Source organism: Homarus americanus, unplaced genomic scaffold (assembly GCF_018991925.1).
Source record: "Homarus americanus isolate GMGI-L3 unplaced genomic scaffold, GMGI_Hamer_2.0 scaffold34360, whole genome shotgun sequence".
Taxonomy (NCBI): Eukaryota; Metazoa; Arthropoda; class Malacostraca; order Decapoda; family Nephropidae; genus Homarus; species Homarus americanus.
In genome coordinates, this window is record NW_024739403.1 from 9426509 (window position 1) to 9448012 (window position 21504).

General features: G+C 40.1%; 1 protein-coding gene across 1 annotated transcript in view; it reads left to right on the forward strand.

Moving 5' to 3' along the window:
* LOC121874600 (tetratricopeptide repeat protein 21B-like) overlaps positions 1-21504 on the forward strand; it is a gene marked incomplete in the record, with an annotated part of 547778 nt that overhangs the window by 266057 nt on the left and 260217 nt on the right. Inside the window, 2 exon segments of the mRNA XM_042378823.1 lie at positions 4765-4958; positions 11427-11517. Of these exon segments, the coding sequence (XP_042234757.1) occupies positions 4765-4958; positions 11427-11517 (285 nt within the window).

Here is a 21504-nt window from a genome sequence, read left to right on the forward strand (position 1 = left end):
GGCTGCTGTAAACTGACACGCAGCTCCTGGATAATATTGAGTGTAAGGTTGATTCTAACAGGCCATGGATAACATTGGTAAGAGCTAAGTCTTCTTTGTTCACTAATCCATCTGAATCTGTGGATTCCTTATTCAAGATATTTTATGAAAATGTCTCTAAGCTTCCTGATATCTCAGCAACTACAAAGAGAGAGGAAGGACATGCAACTTTGGGTCATCATTCTTTGTTTTTGGAGGGTGATACTACACTTTCTTGGCCTGATATTTGCCCAAAGATGATCTCTGAAATAGACGAAGTCTGGGCTAATTTATTGAAAGACTTAACATTCATTCCCGCAGACAGGAATGCTCACAAGTTTAGTTTTTTGAAGTTCCAATTTAATGACAAAAAGAGTTCCTTATATGATCTTTACCAATATTTGTCGGCTTCAAAATATGTTGATATAAGTTATGAAAAAAATTTGAAACCATTTGCCCCTGCACTGCTGCTTGAAGAATTTAAAATTAGGAAATTGGCGGCAGATGTTTGGTCTGCAATTATGATGTGTCAGTTATTAACTAAGTTTGTGCTGGACTATGAAGAAAATTCAGAAGTGGACAAATGTTTTGCTGCTGCTCTACAAGGAATCCCATATTCCCTGTACAACTCATTTTTAGATCATTTGTTGAAAGCCCTAAGACTGAAAGTCCAGCTAAGGAAACAAGCAACAAATTATGCTTCAAGTGGTAGCGCTTATTTGTTGATACGTTCTTCTCCTCTTTCTCCTGCTTTGTTTGGTGAGCAATCATTGATTAAATATAGATCATCTTTGGAGAATACTATTAATATTAATGTCCCTAGGAGTCCTCAGACCTTTCGGAAACCTAGGAGAAGAAGGTTTTACAGGGGAACAGGACCAGCTGCCCGGGTCAGTTATCAACCAAAGGGAAATTTTAGAGGAGGAAATAATCAAAGAAGTAATAGAGGTGGCCGTTTGTTTAGAAACGGAAGGAGACCTTATTCCACCACCTCAGCAACTTCCCCCTTCCATTGAAGCCAGACAACTGGGTCGTCTAGGGGGTTGGGAGAACAAATGGACTTCTTCCATATGGGCTTACAAAACAATCAAAGGGGGTCTCACATGGACTTGGTTGAGGCGCCCTCCCCTAGCATCCCCAAAGAAAGGTAAAAAACCAACCCCATTACTTACAAAATTTGTAAGTCAACTACTAAGCAGAGGTGTCATAGAACCGTTGCAGTCAGAGAAATGTTTCATGTCTCGCCTATTTCCAGTCCCCAAGAAAGGCAGCGACAAATTAAGGTGGACTTTGGATCTTTCAATCCTAAACAAATTTATTCCCAAAAAAAGTTTCAAGATGCTCACTTACGACCATCTGAGGCATCTACTTCCGCCCAATGCTTGGATCTCAAAAGTGGATCTCGAAGATTTCTATTATCACGTTCATGTTGCTCCCAGGTACAGAAAATTTCTGGTGTTCAAAGTTGGGGAATTAAGTTATCAATTCACAGTGATGCCATTCGGTCTGACAATTGCACCAAAAGTCTTTACAAAACTGGCAAATATTCCCAGAAAGATCCTTGCAAAGGAGGGCATAAGAACCTTTGCTTATTTAGATGATTGGCTGATAATGGGAAACTTTCGAAGATTGCCAAAGGGCGACCCAACGTACACTAGTACTATTTCAAAACCTTGGTTTAAAGATAAACCAGGGAAAATCAAACTTAATACCATATCAAAAGTTGGATTGGTTAGGCCTCCACTGGGATACAAATCAGCAGTCAGTCAGTTTACCAGGAACCAAAGTAACTGATTTGATAAACAAAGTAGAAGCCTTTTGGGAAAAACTTCTGGGTCTGTTGAATTTTGCCACAATAGTGGTTCCATTGGGAAAGTTAAGGAAAAAGCGACTATCTCATCTGGGCTCGAAGTTACTTCGCAGAAACAGAAAAGTTGCTTCTTCTCTCCATATTCAGATAAAGAATCATCTTTTGTGGTGGACAAACTGGGACAATCTAATCGGTCCCTCTCCCTGGGTTCTACCTCAAACAGGTTTGGTCGTTTGTACGGATGCGTCCAAAATAGGATGGGGATACCATTCTTCAAAAGGGGAATTCAATCAAGGAAAGTGGAGCAACTTCCTTTGGGACAAACACATAAATATAAAAGAATTAGCAGTGGTCCTTTCTTTTTGTCGGCAAACCCAAATTTACAAAATATGACGATCCTGTTTGCCATGGACAACAAAACGGCAATCTTTTGTCTCAATCATCAAGGGTCAACAAGGTCTTGGCCCCTTCTACAATTATCAGAAAATTTTATCAGTGTTTGTGCAACACAAACACTTTACCTCAAAGCAACTTATATACCGGGAGTGCAAAACAATTGGGCAGATGCGCTGGCCCGTCTCCGGCCAGTATCAAGAGAAACAGAATGGTCCCCAAAGGTATCGGAGTTCAAGAGTCTAGTGAAGAAGTTTGGAACTCCACAGATAGATCTGTTTGCCTCCCTAGCAAATTACAAGATGCCAATTTATGCATCTCTGGAAAGGTCAAATCTTTCAGGAAATGCCCTCCTCTTAGACTGGAACCTTTGGAATTCAATCTATCTATTCCCACCTGTGAAAATATTGCCCAAAGTGGTTCACAAACTCAGATCCTTCCGAGGCAAAGTCCTCTTAATTGCACCATATTGGATCCTACAACCTTGGTGCCTGGATCTACTGGACTGGTGCCCAAATCCTCTACAATTGCAACAAGGATGTCTAGACCAGGTACTACATTCTCAGTTCGAGATATCCTTGGCACTTCACGCTTGGAGTTTCTCAAAAAAAGCTTAAATAGGTTGTTGGGTAATTCCAATATAGCTAATCAAGTATTAGCAGGTCATAGACCCCAAACTTCTATTCAATATGAGAAAGCTTGGTATCTTTTTCAACAATTTATCAAGTTAACAACTCTGGATTCATTATCGGAAACAATTGTTTTAGAATTTTTTGAATTTCTGTTCAGAGTTAAAGGCCTTCAAGGATCGACAATTGCATCTTATAAATCAGCGTTGGTTGACCCTCTGCCTTGGGGTTTTAATATTACCTTGAACCCAAGGATTTATCAAATGCTAAGATCGTCCTTTTTCATTCAGAGACCTCCTTTACCCAAGAGAATCCCGCCTTGGTCTCTGGAAAAAGTTACTAATCTTCTTAAAGGGCCTAATTACAATATAAATCTGAACAGGGATTAATTACTCCAGAAGGCAGCTTTCCTTCTAGCAATAGCAACGGGTATGAGAATCGGTGAACTGATTTCAATTTCCAATAATCCATCATTATTGGTAATTTCTGACGAGGATGTTATCCTTTTTCCTACGGAGAGACTAAGAAAAAATGAAAGGGAAGATTTCTAAGCTCAACCTATGAGGATAAAACATCTAATGGATGAGACTAGGGTTCCTCACATATTGTGACCAGTTAAAAATCTTCAGGAATGGTTAATCAGATTCCCTAATAGAGGCCCATATGTTTTCTCATCAAGGGATGGTAAGAAATTATCTCCTAGTCCATTGACAAAATCCTTATCTCAATTAGTGAATCAAGCAAACCCTGGCAAGAAATTTTTGGCACATGACAATATGAAACATGCAGGGTCTGTGGCCTTTCTGCGGCATATGAGTCTCAGTCAGATCAAGGAAATGGGCTTTTGGAGTTCTTCAAAAACTTTCAAAGAGCTATCTTCATCTATCTCTGAGAGATGCCTCAAATGTGGTGGTACTGGGTTCCCCTCCCCCATCTAGTCAATCTCCACTACAAGGACCTTCTTCCTCATTAGAATAAAGTGAGTATCCTTTTTGAGTAAATTAACATTTTACCTTCCGGTAAATGTTCCTAATTTTGGAAATGTTCGAAACGGTTTATAATATCGGGACCTCAGTAAGCGGAGCCTTGTATGCAAAGTCACCTCCCTCTCCACCTCCTGCTCGGGTATTCTTGCTGACGTCGCATTCAGCTTGAACAAAAAGCCGTTTTTTTTCTTCTAAAAAACAGTTTTTGTGATATAGCTCGAATGCGACGTCCATTACCCACCCATCTCCACCCCCCGAGAGTTGACTTTTAATTTTTGCTCTCTCTGAGGCATGAGATGAGGTTCGCGTTGTGCATAGTGGCGAGATGAAGGAAGGACTTTGAAAATAGCAATTAAATGCCAGGTAGCGACGTGTCCTAATATTACTTATTAAGTAATTATTAGATGTTTTAATTGCCTGTATGTTGGCCTGGCGAATTGGCTAGGAATTAACATACCTAGGTAGCATTTGCTGACGTCACATTCAAACTATATCACAAAAACTAGTTTTTAGAAAATAACTGCTTTTTTTTTCCATGTGAAAGAGCAATCAATTGTATGTATAATATAGAATGTAAAAGTGCTTACTCTATTCACCCACAACAACTATATACAATATAGAATATAGAATTTTTATCTACAAAGTCATTTCCATTGAGTATGCTGATGATTATCAATCTTTTCATTTAGTATTAAAATTGGACAATGTAAAAATACTGGATGGCAGGAGGGCATACAGGGATTTCTAGGATGGGTACAAGGTATAAACATGGTGATTCAAGCTTGAATAGACCAGAAAATTAACAGTGGGACACAAGAACTGTAACTACTAGAGTGGGAGGCAAAATATCTCCCAGTCCCTTGAAATTGAGACGGGTGTTTGGGTTTTTCCTATACTGTACTTTATAAGGTGTATTTTTATATTTTAGGGTACAGGGGAGGAGGTGAGATTGAACATTGCAAGTTCAGACTTAGCCTTGATGCGTGGAGATGTGGAACATGCTTTATCCATGCTACGATCAATAGGACCAGAGGAGCAGTATTATCTTCAAGCTCGAGACAAAATGGCTTCTATATACCTGAACCATCTGAAAGACAAGCGAATGTTTGCCTCTTGTTACAAGTATGTTGGTGTAAAGCAGTTAAATTTGTAATAGATGAAGAAATATATCATGCTTGGATCATTTTCACCAACCCTGCCTAGCCATGGTATGGAATCTTCTAGTTATGTAAAGTCGTTGAGGCTCCAGAGGAGTATCAGCTGAGCTATGGACCCCCTGAAATAAGGATTATCATAAAGGCAAAATGCTTTTTGAATAAGTAAAGTGATGACATAGTGAGAGGGCTGTAGATGCTGAAATGAATGTGGATGTTTGATAAATAAAAATGGTTGATTTAGGATTTTATAAAATGTAGGTGATTACTTAATAAATAAAAAAAAATTATGATTGCCAAGAGTGGCTGATCAGGGGGGGGGACTTCTTATGAGATTGATGGAAAAGAATCACTGAAATGTACAGGTACAGATAATGGGACCAGGCATACGGACAAAGCCAAGCCTAAGTCATTGGAATGTGATGAAGCCAGAGCCATACTTTAAAAAAGTCATAAAATTGAAACCAAAGCATTTCAAGGCTTCATGAAACATTAACACCATTATTATATAATATACTGTATTACCTAATACAGTACTGGTGATTAAGTCCGTGGTTAGCATTCTCACGCTACCCATGCACACCACATGGGCCCAATGAGTATAGTGTATCTTAGAATTAGAGAAAATAATATCAGGGGAGATGGCATGTTGCTATAAAATAAAAAAATGAAGAGCATAGATGTGTACAGGGGTGTATGTGTGTGAAGTGAACATGTGTGTGTGTGAACCTGGCATGTCACCAGGTTAGACTGTCCCTGTAGCTACATCCCCCTACCAGACCAAGCTGTGTTATTTTTATTTTTCAACTCGTATTTTTGGGTAAATTTACATAATTTATTATTTTTTTTATTCAGTTACATGGACACACAATCATTCATGCAGAATATATTAAAAAAAAAATTATTATCATAATATCAAAATCATAAAGATAATAAAAATTTCTTACATCCGCAATTGTATGTGTGTGATCATGAGAGGGGAAGGGGGGAGAGGGATGTGGGTGCGGCATCAGGGTGGTGGGAGTATGGTGTGAGGTAGTGGTGGGAGTGTGGTGTGAGGTAGTGGTGGGAGTGTGGTGTGAGGTAGTGGTGGTGGTGGGAGTGTGGTGTGAGGTAGTGGTGGTGGCAGTGTGGTGGTGGGTGGTGTGAGGTAGTGGTGGGAATGTGGTGGTGGTGGTGACATGAGTGTGCTGGTGTGAGGTAATGGTGGTGACGGGAGTGTGGTTGTGGTGGTTGGTGGTGTGAGGTAGTAGTGGTGGTGGTGGGTGGTATGAGGTGGTGGTGAGAGTGTGATGGTGGGTGTTGTGAGGTAATGGTGGCAGTGGCAGGAGTATGGTGGTGGGTGGTGTGAGGTAGTGGTGGTGATGGGAATGTGGTGGTGGTTGGTGTAAGGTAGTGGTGGTGATGGGAGTGTGGTGGTGGTGAAGCAAGCATTGAGGATGCAAGAGAAGTTGCAGCAGATCACATTAGGGTTGTCGGGGGCATAGACAAGATCCCACTTAGCATTCATTAAGTTGTTTTCAAACAGGAGCATGTTGTCGGGGCAGTAATCTCTGTATTTTATTGGGACTTTACTAGACCTTTCAGATCCTGTAGCTGTTTTATACATGCCAAAAACTGGGAAGTGATCTGAGATATAGTTATAAATAATTCCATTTGCAAGATTATTAGGAGTGTTGTTAGACCAGATATGATCTATCACAGTGGCAGAGGTGGCAGTTACTCTGCATTACAAAAAGTTGTAACTGCTAGACTAAGGTTAGAATATAAGTACCTCTGGCAGTATGCCCCTCAGGCAGATGTGAACAAAACTAAATGTAAAGTGTATGACCAGACTTATGGCCACACACTCCAACACTACATCTTAGACTGTGAAAAAATAGAACCTTATAGGGATAGATCTAAGCACACTGTACAGTATATGCAATGGCACAGCACATTATTTCTGATGACAAGATTGCTGATATACTAAGGCTGTTTTCACACTTCGCATCTGGTGCCTAATCAAAAATCTATGTAGCGTTTAAGCAAACAATGTACTGGAAGTATTCTGTAACATTCAATGCCATAATGTCAAAATTACTGGGGTCCAATAAACACCCTTTGTGGCCTCTTCTCTGTAATACTTTTTTGTGCTACCACTCACAGGATGAGTATGGGGTGCTCAATAAACTAGTTTCTGTCCGCGGCAGAATTCAGAATTGAATTTGCCGCCGCCTCCACCATCACCATACTCCTGCCACCACCACTAACTCCCACCACCACCATTCCCACCACCACTACTACCTCACACCACCAACCACCACAACCACACTCCCGTCACCACCATTACCTCACACCAGCACACTCATGTCACCACCACCACATTCCCACCACTACCTCACACCACCCACCACCACACTGCCACCACCACTACCTCACACCACACTCCCACCACCACCACTACCTCACACCACACTCCCACCACTACCTCACACCACACTCCCACCACTACCTCACACCACACTCCCACCACTACCTCACACCACACTCCCACCACTACCTCACACCATACTCCCACCACCACCACACTCCCGCCACTTCCACCACCACCCTGACGCCGCACCCACAACCCTCTCCCCCCTTCCCCCCTCTTGATCACACACATTCTATTGCGGTTGTAAGAAATTTTTATTATCTTTATGATTTTGATGTTATGATAAAATTTGTTTTAATGTATTCTGTATGACTGATTGTGTGTGCATGTAACAGAGTAAAAAAATAATAAATTATGTAAATCTACCCAAAAATACGAGTTGAAAAATAAAAATAACACAGCTTGGTCTGGTAGGGGGATGTAGCTACAGGGACAGTCTAACTTGGTGACATGCCAGGTTCACACACACACACATGTTCACTTCACACACATACACATCTATGCTCTTCATTTTTCTTATTTTATAGAACATGCCATCTCCCCTGATATTATTTTCTCTAATTCTAAGATAGGCAACAGCCACAGACGTTTTTCGTTTTTCCGGATGGCGGTACAGTATATGTAGTCGAGAAAGCTGACCAGACAGTGAGTGGTGTAGGAAGTTGTCATATTGCCATTTTGCTGAAGATTTAGCTGGGTATTGGGGTGATGGCAATGGGTCATAGCTCATTTAAGGATTGTGGGCTAGTTGAATTGGACACTGGTGACACATATGAGGTCTTCCAGTCAGCTGAGCATCTTGCTTGGCTGAGAGAAGCATTGATGATGGAGTTCCGGGGAGAACTCCTTGTAGAGTTTCATTGGTAAGTCAATGGGGATGGTGGAGCTCTTTAACTTCAGTTTGTCCAGACATTTTTGCTACTTCAAATTCTTCCACTGAGTCAGTGGGATAGGGGGCTGGTAGGTAAGCAGGGAGACTGGTTGTGTCAAGCCTATAGTTGTGAAATGGTTGTTTGATTGCTCAGCTGTGTCACCATTAGTGAGGTGGCTAAGGAAGAGGAGGGGGTGTGTCTTATTGTTTAGTCCACAGAGTTCTTTAAGCTTACCATACCAGTGATTGATGTTGGTCTGCTTCAGGTATTGCAGCTTGATTGGGTAGTGAGACTTTTTTCCAGCGCGTATTTCATGGATGACTTGGTTGAGAAGGGACTTGTAGCAGTTGTGGTCATTGAGATGAAAGGCGCTGTTTCTCTGCTACACAGATCTTTTGATCTGAGGTGCGATCCAGGGCAAGTCAACTTGGTGTGATCTGACTGACTTCTCGGGGAAGAAGTGGTGGTGAGCTTCCGTGGTGGTGTTGGTGTAATTTTTCCATTTCGTGTCCACATCACCAACAGAGAAGATAAGGCTGTGTGCTCCTTGATGACTTCAATGCCAGAGTTGTGGCAGATTCTGACATTTAGCAGAGAACCAAAGGGAGAAATGGACTAGACAAGTGTAATTCCAACGGCTTACTCCACCTCAGCAAGTGTGCTGCACACAACGTCACTATCACCAATACCTTGTTTAGGCTGGCCGACAAGTTCAAGGGTTCATGGCAACACCCACGATCCAAACACTGGCATCTCATTAACTACATCATTGTCAGAGAAAGAGATCGCCGAGATGTCCTCATCACCTGTGCCATGCGTGGCTGAGACCACTGCGACACTAATCATCGGCTCGTCAGAGACAAGCTCTTACTTCACGTCGCCCCAAAACGGTGAAGGCAGCAAGTCTCTAGAAGAGGTTTTAATGCTAAGCGTCTGGAGGATCCAGCGGTAGCATATTCTTTCAGAGAGCAGCTCGAACATAGGCCAATAAAACATCCGACAAGGAACAACCCAAATCCCAGTACCGAATGGGATAATCTCAACTGTTATGACAAAAACCTGCAGAGAGACCCTCACCCAGATCAAAAGAATACACCAGGACTGGTTTGATGAAAATGACCCGGGAATCAATGTACTCATCAATGATAAAGGTGCTGCTCTAACTGACTGGCAGAACAACCCTCAGTCTCGGATCAAAACTGATACCTTCCGCAAGAAGAAAGCTGTGGCCTAGTGGGAACTTCGCAATCTAAAGAATGTCTAGTTTGAAAGGAAAGCATGCAAAACACAAAAACTTGCAGATCAGCACAAGATGCGCAAATTTATCAATTCCAGTAAACATATTATGGGCCAATCACTCGTAGCGCAGCCCCCCTCCGCTCATCCAATGGTAACTCCATAATTAAAGGCGATGAAAGCCTCCTTCAGCGCTGGAAAGAGCACTACCATTCACTACTCAGCCGAAACACTCATGTGGATGTCTTGAATACCCAGGAGGTACCTCAGCATCCAGAGCCGACCCACCTCAGCTATGAAAAATAACAAAACCTCAGGGCCTGATGGAATCCCAGCCGAGGTGTATGAATTAGGAGGGCTTCTGCTTACCAGCCGTCAAAACTCTCTCCTGGAGAATATATGGGAAAAGAGGAAATCCCCCTAGCTCTTAAAGCCGCCCCCATCGTTAATATTTATAAAAACAAGGGAGACTGGTCAGACTGTGGCAACTACCATGGGATCTCGCTGCTGTCCATAGCTGCCAAAATTATTACCCGAGTCCTCCTAAACAGGCTTCTTCCTGAGACGGAAAACTTCCTCCCAGAATCTCAGTGTGGCTTTAGACCATCACGTGGCACCACTGACATGATCTTTGCTGCCCGTCATATACAGGAAAAGTGCAGAGAACAGTGTTGTGACCTGTAAATGGCTTTCATCAACCCAACCAAGGTCTTCAACTCGGTCAACAGGGAAGCCCTCTGGTGGACCCTCATACGTTTTGGCTGCCCCCCAAAATTCATTGCCATTATGAGGCAACTCCATGATGGCATGAACTGTGGTGTCCTGAACAATGGCACCCAGTCAGAGTTCTTCCCCATCCAAAACGGGGGTTATACAAGGGTGTGTACTAGTACCAACTCTGTTTTTCATTTTCTTGGCTGCCTTTCTTACTCGTGCCAGTACCAATTTAGCCAGATGAAGGGTCTTTTCAACATAAGACGACTCCAAGCAAGAACAAAGGTGTCGGCAGCTTCCATTACTGAGCTTCAGTATGCAGACGACCTCACCCTTGTCGCTCACACTGAACGCAACCTACAGGAGATAATGAACATTTACGCAGATGCGTATACACACTTCGGCCTTGAGATTATTGTAAGTAAGACTCAGATTCTCTTTCAACTTGCCCCTGGTTCAGACACACCTGCACCATCCAACGTAGTCTACATTCCATCCTCCGAGTTCGCTGGGAAGACAAGAGAACTAATGCCAGTATTCTTGCTGACACCAACTGTAGGAGCATCGAGACTATCATTGTCCATGAACAACTACGTTGGACTGGCCATGTTACCGGCATGGACGACAGTAGACTCCCAAAGCAGCTACTTTACAGTCACCTAAAGAATAGTAAGCATAACGCCGGCGGGTAACTAAAAAGGTATAAGGATAGTCTTAAGACAAACCTGAAAAAGTACCAAATCAACCCCCTCACCTGGAAGACGATTAATCCACACCGTAACGCTTGGAGGAGCACCACACGAGAAGGTGTCAATACTTTTGAGTTAGCCCGACTGCAAACTGAGGCAGACAAGCGCCAACGCCGGAAAGATGCTGCCACCGCCCCTCTCTCACTAGATGTAACCCTCCACATGTGCAACATCTGTGAATAACTCTGCCGGTCCTATATCGGCTTCTTTAGTCACTTCAAAACTCACTAACCTAGGTGACATCCCTAATAACTCATATCATTGTATCATAGCTGGATGATCGTCATTCTCGATTCCTAGAAACAGTAAAGTAGTAGTAGTGTGTGTGTGCACACGTTTGTGCCTGTGTGTGTTATGCATCTTTTCATGTATTTATGTATGTACACACAGTATACTGTATATAGCTAGCATGATATATAACTGTTTGTATGTAAAAAATTATCTTGCAGGGAAGTAGTGGATAAGAGTCCCACGCCCCAGAGCTTCTTGATGTTGGGTGATGCATACATGTCAATCCAAGAACCTGACCGTGCCATAGAGGTGAGATTAACTGTTCAATTGTTAGTTGTAGATTTTAAGCTATAAAATTATTTGTTCAGTGTCTAATAACTGAAGCCATTAATGGAAAATGAGCACTATCTTTCAAAATAACACAAGACAATTTTACTTCTACCTATCTCTCTTCTCTCTCTTTCTCCCTTCTTATCTCTTGTTCTCTTTTTCTACTCTCTTATTCTCTTCTATCTTGCTCTCTTTCCTCTCTTGGAGACACCAGGTGGTGTGGTGTTCACGTGGTTTAGTGACTCGTCCTTGGGTGTTGACATGAAGGACCTCACGTGGTCATGGAGACACCGGGTGGTGTGGTGTTCACGTGGTGCAGTAACTCGTCCTCAGGTGTTGATATGAAGGATATCACGTGGTCATGGAGACACCGTGTGGTGTGGGTTGGTGTCACAGTACCTCACTCTCTCTGCTAGTTGGTGTTGTGTTATCTCATAGTCAGGTGTAAAGCCGACCCAAGGCTGTTCCCAGGGTGGACTGATTAATGCCGCCTGGTCAGAAGATGGTGGTCGGTTCCCAGTGGTGCTTATCTCACTGGTGGGTCACGTCTCTCGCTGGTACTGTCTAGTGCTGAATTCACTGGCTTAAAGACTGTTCATCAGTTTTCAACATTGATCCCATTTGTTTCAGAAACAAAATTGTTACTTTTGATGGGATGTTGATATCCCAGAAGTGAGGATGGGTCGAGGAGAGAGACTTAGAGGAATGGGCCAGCATTGGCCGGGGGCAACTGCCACAGCAGGAACGAGCGCCTGATAGGTCTTGATCCTCCCGTGGTCAAGGATGTAGTTTATGTGTGCACACAGAGTGGTGCAATGCTTCTAGTGTAGCAACATTATGTTAAGGTGCGAGCACTGTTTCCTCCCTCTCGCTTTCAGCTAACGCCGCTGGCTAGCCGTCATGGTGAACAAAGAAGCAATTTGCACAAGTCTTCGCCTGCCAGTACACAGCTTCTTCTCCATCAAGACTCCTGTCCCTCCTCATGGCAACACACAATAACTGGGTGCCTTTTAGGCCCAGGCTAGACCAGCAGGGGATCTTGGAGCAGCAGTGGGCCCCAGAGAGATAGTGTAGGCCCACTGGCATGTGGACACGTCCTGGCTCCTACCAACCACTGCCTTGCGGATTAATCTTGATAGGTATAAGGCTATGGGAGTAAACCCCAAATGAAAAAAAATCTGTGGTGGAGCCCCACATCTGGCAGAGATGCTTACAGAGCTCCACCAAGACCCCAATGGCAGTAAATGCTGAAGAGGTGACCAACATGGGAACCCAACAACTACACCAGTGGATGAAGGCAATGCATGATGGACAGGCTACCTGGCAGAATCCAAGAAACTGGGCTATCGGCAGTACATTGCAACTCCCCCTCTCCCCAGTCTTTGCAACACTTGCACCACTGGATCAGGAAAAGGGAGAGCCAAAATGTGTGGTTGCAGCCTGCACTCCTGCCTTACCACATGAATCAACTCATGCACAGCCATCATCCAGCTCATCATACTTTTCATCATCATCAAAACTCCTATGGCGATGGAGGAGTGGCGATGGGGACAGGCAAAGATGACTGCCGTTAGGTCCGAGTCACAACTCTGCACATGGGTGGTATAGATAAGATTGTCGTTTATGCACTGGTATCTAGGCAGCAGTGCAATCCGGTCCTGTCTATGCGATTGAGCAGCCCTCTCGAGGACCCACACTACTCGTCCCACATGGGGAGGGGGCTAGAAACGGTGCTCTAAACATAGCCTGCCTAAAGAACCAACCTGACTGGGCAACCGCACCCAGTAAGGTCATCCTTATGCGGTCGAAAACACAATCATAATTTTCAGATAAAAACAAAAACAAACTATACAACTCTGATGGTCACTGCATGGAATGTCAGGACCCTTCTGGATACTGGCACAAATGAACATCCTGAAAGAAGAACTGCCCTCATAGCAAAAGAGCTGGCTAGATATAACATCGACATAGTAGCCATTAGTGAGTCCCGGCTTCCAGACGAGGGTCAACTCACAAAATGAGGGGTCTGGCTATACCTTCTTCTGGAAGGGTAAGCCTGCTGCTGAGAGAAACTGCATTTATGGAGTTGGCTTTGCCATCCGCCAATACATCCTACATAGGCTAACTGAAGTGCTGCATGATGCTCTGAGTACCACTGAATCACTCACATCATGCCTTCTTCATCAGAGTATATGCCCCAACACTGGATGCAGAGGCTGACATCAAGAAAGCCTTTCATGGGATAGAGTGCTAATCTCTATCCCCAGAGAACATAAGGTTGTGCTCCTAGATGATGTCAATGCCAGAGTTGCTGACATTTGGTAGAGAATCTTAGGGAAAAATGGACTAGGCAAGTGTAACCCCAATGGCCCACTCCCCCTCAGCAAGTGTACTGCACACAACCTCACTATCACAATACCATGTTTAGGCAGGATGACAAATTCAAAGGTTCGTGGCAGCACCGATGATCCAAACACTAGCATCTCACTGACTACATTATTGTCGGAGAAAGAGATCGCTGAGATGTCCTCATCACCCGAGCAATGCATGGCTCAGACCACTGCGACACTGATCATCAGCGCGTCAGACCAAACTCTCACTTCACGTCACCCCAAAACGAGGAAGGCAACAAGCCTACAGAAGAGGTTTTAGCATTAAGTGTTTGGAGGATCCAGCAGTAGCATTTGCCTTCAGTGAGCAGCTCTTACTGTGATTGATAAACATCCCGACAACAAACAACCCAAATTTCAGTGCCGAATGTGGTATTCTTGACACTGTCATGATAAAAATCTGTAGAGCGACCTTTGACCAGTTCGAAAGAATACATTTGGACTGTTTGATGAAAATGACCCAGAAATCAATGTACTCGTCAATGATAAACGTGCAGCTTTAACTGACTGGCAGAACAACCCTCAGTCTCGAACCAAAGCTGATACCTTCCGCAAGAAGAAAGCAATGGCCCAGCGCGATCTTCGCAATCTAAAGAACGACTGGTTTAAAAATAAAACATGTGAAATGCAAAAACTTGTAGATCAATACAAGATGTGCGAATTTTTCCATTCCACCAAAACATTTTATGGGCCAATCACTCATGGAGCAGCCCCATCTGTTCATTCGACGGTAACTTCCTAATTAAAGACGAAGAAGGCATTCTTCAGTGCTGGAAAGAGCACTACCATTCGCTGCTCAATTGGAACACTGATGTGGATGTCCTGATTACCCAGCAGGTCCCTCAACATCATGAGTTGACCCACCTCAGCTATCCTTCATCCCTTGATGAAGGATATTGTCGTGATCCCAATATCCTTTATACCTGGGAAGTGAAACCTGTCCCAAGTTATCATCAAATAAAGGAACAAACAGGGAACACGACAATAATTATCCCCACAAAAACCGACTCGACTGAATGTACTTGAATAAATAAGAATAAGTTGGAGTAAGTGAGTCACAAATGGGAAGATAATTAAATAATTCAATTTATGTTCTTAAAGGAGTACTGTCTAGCAACCATGGAATTTAAGGGAATAAGTGATTGTATATTAAAATAAGGGTGATGCCGGAAGGGTGAAAATATACCGTTAAGGAGTTAGATCAAACGAATACTACTTAACATTAATATATTAAACACAGACATTACAATATATACACAGCAATCACAACCAACTGGTTATTTCCTACCAAATAGGAGATTCCTTAACACCAGGATCCCTTCCTAGGCCTAACTTAACGTGCCACAAATTACCAGATACCGCTAGGGCATTGTAGATGACTGAACAAGGCACGTCTGTACGGGGCAAGTGTAGAGGCTAGAGTCAGTGTGGACACGTCCTGCCTATATCACGGTTTACTAGAGAGAGAGTCTCTGGCCACACAGAATATGAGTGAGAAGCGTCTTAGCTCACGTTACCCAGGACAGTTGCCAAATAGTCTATAACTAATTAATACTACTCTTGGTTTGACTTAACAGAGTAACACAATTGATGCATATTAACGACATACAGTGGGGTATGCTATAACGAACAGACCCTACTACGAATATTCCTATAACGAACGATTTTACCTATAAAATTGAGAATGCTATAACGAACGAAACTCCTACAACGAACATTATTTAATTTTTTTTTTTTTTTTTTTTTAATTTATTGTTTTTTTATTACAAATGTTAATGATATTCTTTATTTCAGGGGTTTAGATGCATATTTATGCACTTTTTTACAATTTTTACAATTTTATATTATATTTTTCAGTGTTAAGTGGTTGTATTTGGTGGCCTGGAACGGATTAATCCTATAACGAACGAATGCTATAACGAACAAGGTTTTAGAACCAATTAGATTCGTTATAGCATACCCCACTGTATATAGATATACAATTAACCTAAGTAACTAAGAACAACAATAAGATAATAGTAAAAATAACAAGTTATTAATAACTTGTGTGGAGTGGAGGCGTAAACAGATACCACACAACATGCGTGTTCCTAAGAGTTACAGGCACTTGACAGATATATACATATATATATAAGTACTCCCTCTTTATCGACGGGGGTTACATTCTGTAAACGGCCGTCGATAAAGAAACCGTCGATACCGTGATGGTTACGTAATTTTTCTAACTATTATTAGCATATGTTGAATAAATGTACCTTTAAGCATTAATGCGTTTCCTTTACACATAACCTTAAATAATAGTGTATAAATAATAATATAATAAGTGGACAAAAATACTAGCAAACTTACGATTTCATTTATTGAAGTGAACATCGGTCCTTACAGTAAACAAAACAGTGTACAGTACAGTAAAAGTCCAAAAATCCGGATGCCCAAGGCAAATTGTTTACCATTTATTATTACAACACTTTACACTGAAACGCGGGTAGTTTCAACAAAAATATTGTATATTTCCATTCAAGTATTTATTCAAGTCAATTAGGAGGGAATATTATTGTAATACAACAGTTTTTTAACTAAACCATTCGAAAAGTGATTACAGTAACATCTTTTGAACGAAAGAAAGCGCAAGTCATTGTTTTCGTCATGATTTGATCCCACTTTCCACTGTAATACGTACGTCATTTCAACAAAAATATTACATTTCCGTGAATGTATTATATCAAGCACAGTATGAATAGAATATCATTGTAATATAACAGAATTTTAACCGAAAACTATTAAAAAAACGAGTAACATCTCAAGAACATTGGAAGGTTAGGTAAAGTCTTTTGTTTTCGTCATGTATTTTATCCTATTTTACAATGAAATACGTCACGTTTCAGCAAAACTACTATTTATTTCCGAGAATATATTCATTCAGGCGCAGTTTAGGTAAAATATACGTGTGATGTAATAATTTTTTAACTGAAAACGATTCGAAAAACACGTAGCCTCTAGCCCTGTTCAAGGAGAGGACTGGGAGAAGCTGTTCGGTGCTGCAGACGATGACAAGGAAAATGATTTTGATGGATTTTAATGAAAATATTCAGAAATATGGTATCGTAATATTTATTCAAGTCAATTAGGATATTATTGTAATACAATACAACAGTTTTTTAACTAAACCATTCGAAAAGTGATTACAGTAACATCTTTTGAACGAAAGAAAGCGCAAGTCATTGTTTTCGTCACGATTTGATCCCACTTTCCACTGTAATACATACGTCATTTTAGCAAAAATATTACATTTCCGTGAATGTATTATATCAAGCACAGTTCAAAATAAAAATCCGGCTAAATAATCCGTCGATAATCGAAACCGTCGATAAAAAATCCGTCGATAAAGAGGGAGTACTGTATATATATATATATATATATATATATATATATATATATATATATATATATATATATATATATATATATATATATATATATATATATATATACAATTTACCCGCCTACTTGGTTTCCTTAGCGTTTTAGCATATCTGTGTGCCTTGCAAAGCTGAACTTTCACTTACGCGATTTTTTTCCACATATCTGTGATGAGTGTCCGAGACTTTAGATTTGCCCACCGCCACCCTGCCTGACTGCCTGTTTTAGCTCATAAAATTCATACAAATTACCAGGCAGAATATAATTTACATTGCTGGAATTCTTATAATTTGGTGATCATTTTGAATATAAACATCATATATTTTGCTTTTAAACTTACAATTTTTAGATAAAAATTTTTTCTCTGGTAACTTTGGTATCTTTTTTGCAAAATATATGACATTTATATTCAAATATTCCTGATCTTACAAGGAATCAGCAATGTCAATTATATTATCCTAACTTTAGTTTGAGGGTATTATTTATTAAAATTTAGTGGTTATCACATCTCCTTGGGACGGTTGGTGGGGGGTGGGGGGAGGAGGGACCGACCGACCATCTGTTACCCTGTGAAGAATTATTATTTTTTTATTAACTGAAGATATTGTTTTAGCTCATAAAATTCATACAAATTACCAGTCAGAATATAATTTACATTGCTGGAATTCTTATAATTTGGTGATCATTTTGAATATAAACATCGTTTGCTTTTAAACTTACAATTTTAGATAAAAATTTTCTCTAGGTAACTATTGGTATCTTTTGTGCAAAATATATGACATTTATATTCAAATATTCCTGGTCTTACAAGGAATCCAACGTAAAATTATATTATCTAACTTTAATCTGGTATTATTTAATACTAAATGTTAAAAACTCTGGAAGGGAGGAGATTGGTGGGGGTGGGGGGGGGGAGGTTGGGACTGACCGCGCGGTTTGGAAAGGGGAGAGCAAGGTGGGTACTTTGATTGACAGATAGTGTCGTGAAGATTATTATTTTTTATTAACTGAAGATATTTTTGTTTTATAAAATTCATACAAATTACCCGGTCAGAATATAATTTACATTGCTGGAATTCTTATAATTTAGTGATCATTTTGAATATAAACATCATATATTTTGCTTAACTTACAATTTTAGATAAAAATTTTTTCTAGGTAACTATGTCTTTTAAAATATATGACATTTATATTCAAAATATTCTAGTCTAAGGAATCCAGCAATGTCAATTATATTTTCCTTAACTTTAGTTTGAGGTTATCCCCACATCTCCTTGGGACGGTTGGTGGGGGAGGGGAGGACCGACCATCTGTTAGCCGGCTGTGTAGTGTGAGAGGAGGAGTTGAGTCCATTATTTGAATGGACATTAACTTGCATCTGATTTTCTATTTCTCTTAAGTATTAATTGTTGTGCCTTATCATAAATTAAGATGTTATTTTTACTACATAGGTAAGGCCAGTGGAGTTTGGGGTCGGCCTCTTATTGGAATTAATCCCATATGTTCTGTTGTTCACTTAACGCGATTTCACTTAACCGCTGGACCTCTGTTCAATTGACCATATATATATATATATATATATATATATATATATATATATATATATATATATATATATATATATATATATATATATATATATATATATATATATATATATATATATATATATATATATATATATATATATATATATATATATATATATATATATATATATATATATATATATATATATATATATATATATATATATATATATATATATATATATATATATATTATTTTTTTTTTGTGAACCCTATGCTGTCAATTGAACCTACGGGCCGTGTAAAGTGAGAAACGCGAAAGTAAACAACATAAATAGGATATTTGGAATGAGATTCCCGTATCTCAAACCCACTTTTTCAGACACAATACCATGCGTAGTAAAAATAATTTTAATTTTATGATGGTATGCACACAATTAATAATTAAGAGAAATATCAATAATATTAGGATTTTTAACACTTACATTAGTAGAAAAGATGCCTGGGCACACGGGGATGGGGGGTTGGTTCCGAGGCAGAGGGCAGATTATTGCCCCTCACCTGTATCACTTGTATCAATTGAATCACTATCCACCACAGAGGCTTGCAGGGCCTCTTTGTCAAACCTCTCAAAGTCCATATAAGTCCATATCCTCACTATCATTATCACTATCACTGACTTGGGCCGGCTGTGGTGGGTGGCGGGTGAAGAACTCAGTAATGTTTTGATGACTGGGCGACCTTGTGCGCACCCTGCTCGCGCCGCTCTCCGCGTAAAAGGGTACACACACCGCGGAAAGTGAGTATTCCGGTTTCGGCAGGGTACCGCGTAAACGTGGAAACGCGTAAAGTGGGACCGGTAAAGCGAGGGTTCACTGTAAATATATACTGTGTATATATATATATATATATATATATATATATATATATATATATATATATATATATATATATATATATATATATATATATATATATATATATATATATATATATATATATATACATATACATATATATATACAGTCAACCCTCACTTTACGCGGTTAATGTAACCCACAGGGTACCGCGGAAAGTGAGAAACGTGTAAATTGAATAACATAACATATGGGATTAAATAAAATAGAGACCAGCTGACCCCCAAACTCCACTTTTTCCAACACAATACCTATGTTCTAGTAAAAATATCATCTTAATTTTATGATGGTACATGCACACAATTAATACTTAAGAGAAATAGAGAAATACAGTCGTCAAGTTAATGTCCATTCAAATAATGGACACGACTCCCTCCCCCTCTTCTCACACTACACTGCTGGCTCTTCCCTCTGAGAACTTTTTGGGGGAAAACCAGGTATAGTAATAAATAATACCTCATACTAAAGTTAGGATAATATAATTGGCATTGCTGGATTCCTTGTAAGACCAGGAATATTTTGAATATAAATGTCATATATTTTTCACAAAAGATAACATATTTACTCAGATTAAACATTACATCTAAAATTTGTATGTCTAATGCAAAATCTATGATGTTTATATTCAAAATGATCATCAAATTGTAAGAATTCCAGCAATGTAAATTATATTCTGGCCGGGTAATTTGTATGAATTTTATGAGCTAAAACAAATATCTTCAGTTAATAAAAAAAAATAAATATTTTTCACGACACTATCTGTCAATCAAAGTACCCCACCTTGCCTCCCCCCTCTTCCAACCAGCCAGATGGTCAGTCCGTCCCAACCCTCCCCACCACTGCCCACCAACCCTCCCTTCAAGAGAAAGAGTGGGTGAAAAAACTAGATTTTAACATTTAGTACTAAATAATACCTCAGATTAAAGTTAGGATAATATAATTGACATTGCTGGATTCCTTGTAAGACCAGGAATATTTTGAATATAAACGTCATATATTTTGCACAAAAGATAACATACTTACTCAAAGTGAACATTATATCTAAAAATTTTATGTCTAATGCAAAATATATGATGTTTATATTCAAAATGATCATCAAATTGTAAGAATTCCAGCAATGTAAATTATATTCTGGCCGGGTAATTTGTATGAATTTTATGAGCTAAAATAAAAATCTTCAGTAATAAAAAAAAAAATATTCTTCACACGGTAACAGATGGTCGGTCGCCGGTCCCTCCCTCCCTCCCTCCCCCCTACCCCCAACCCCCCACCAACGTCCCTACTTGATAAATGTGTGGGAATACCAGACTGTTTACCTTTTTAGTAATAAATAATAAATCAGACTAAAGTTAGGATAATATAATTGACATTGCTTGATTCCTTGTAAGACCAGGAATATTTTGAATATAAATATCATATATTTTGCACAAAATATAACATATTTGCTCAAGAGTAAACATTATATCTAAAATTTGTATGTCTAATGCAAAATCTATGATGTTTATATTCAAAATGATCATCAAATTGTAAGAATTCCAGCAATGTAAATTATATTCTGGCCGGATAATTTGTATGAATTTTATGAGCTAAATAAAAAAAATTATACTTCACCGTGTAAAGGGGTACACCCACCGCGGAATGTGAGCATCCTGGGTTCTGGCAGGGCACCGCGCAGACGTAGAAACGCGGAATGTGGGACCGCGTAAAGTG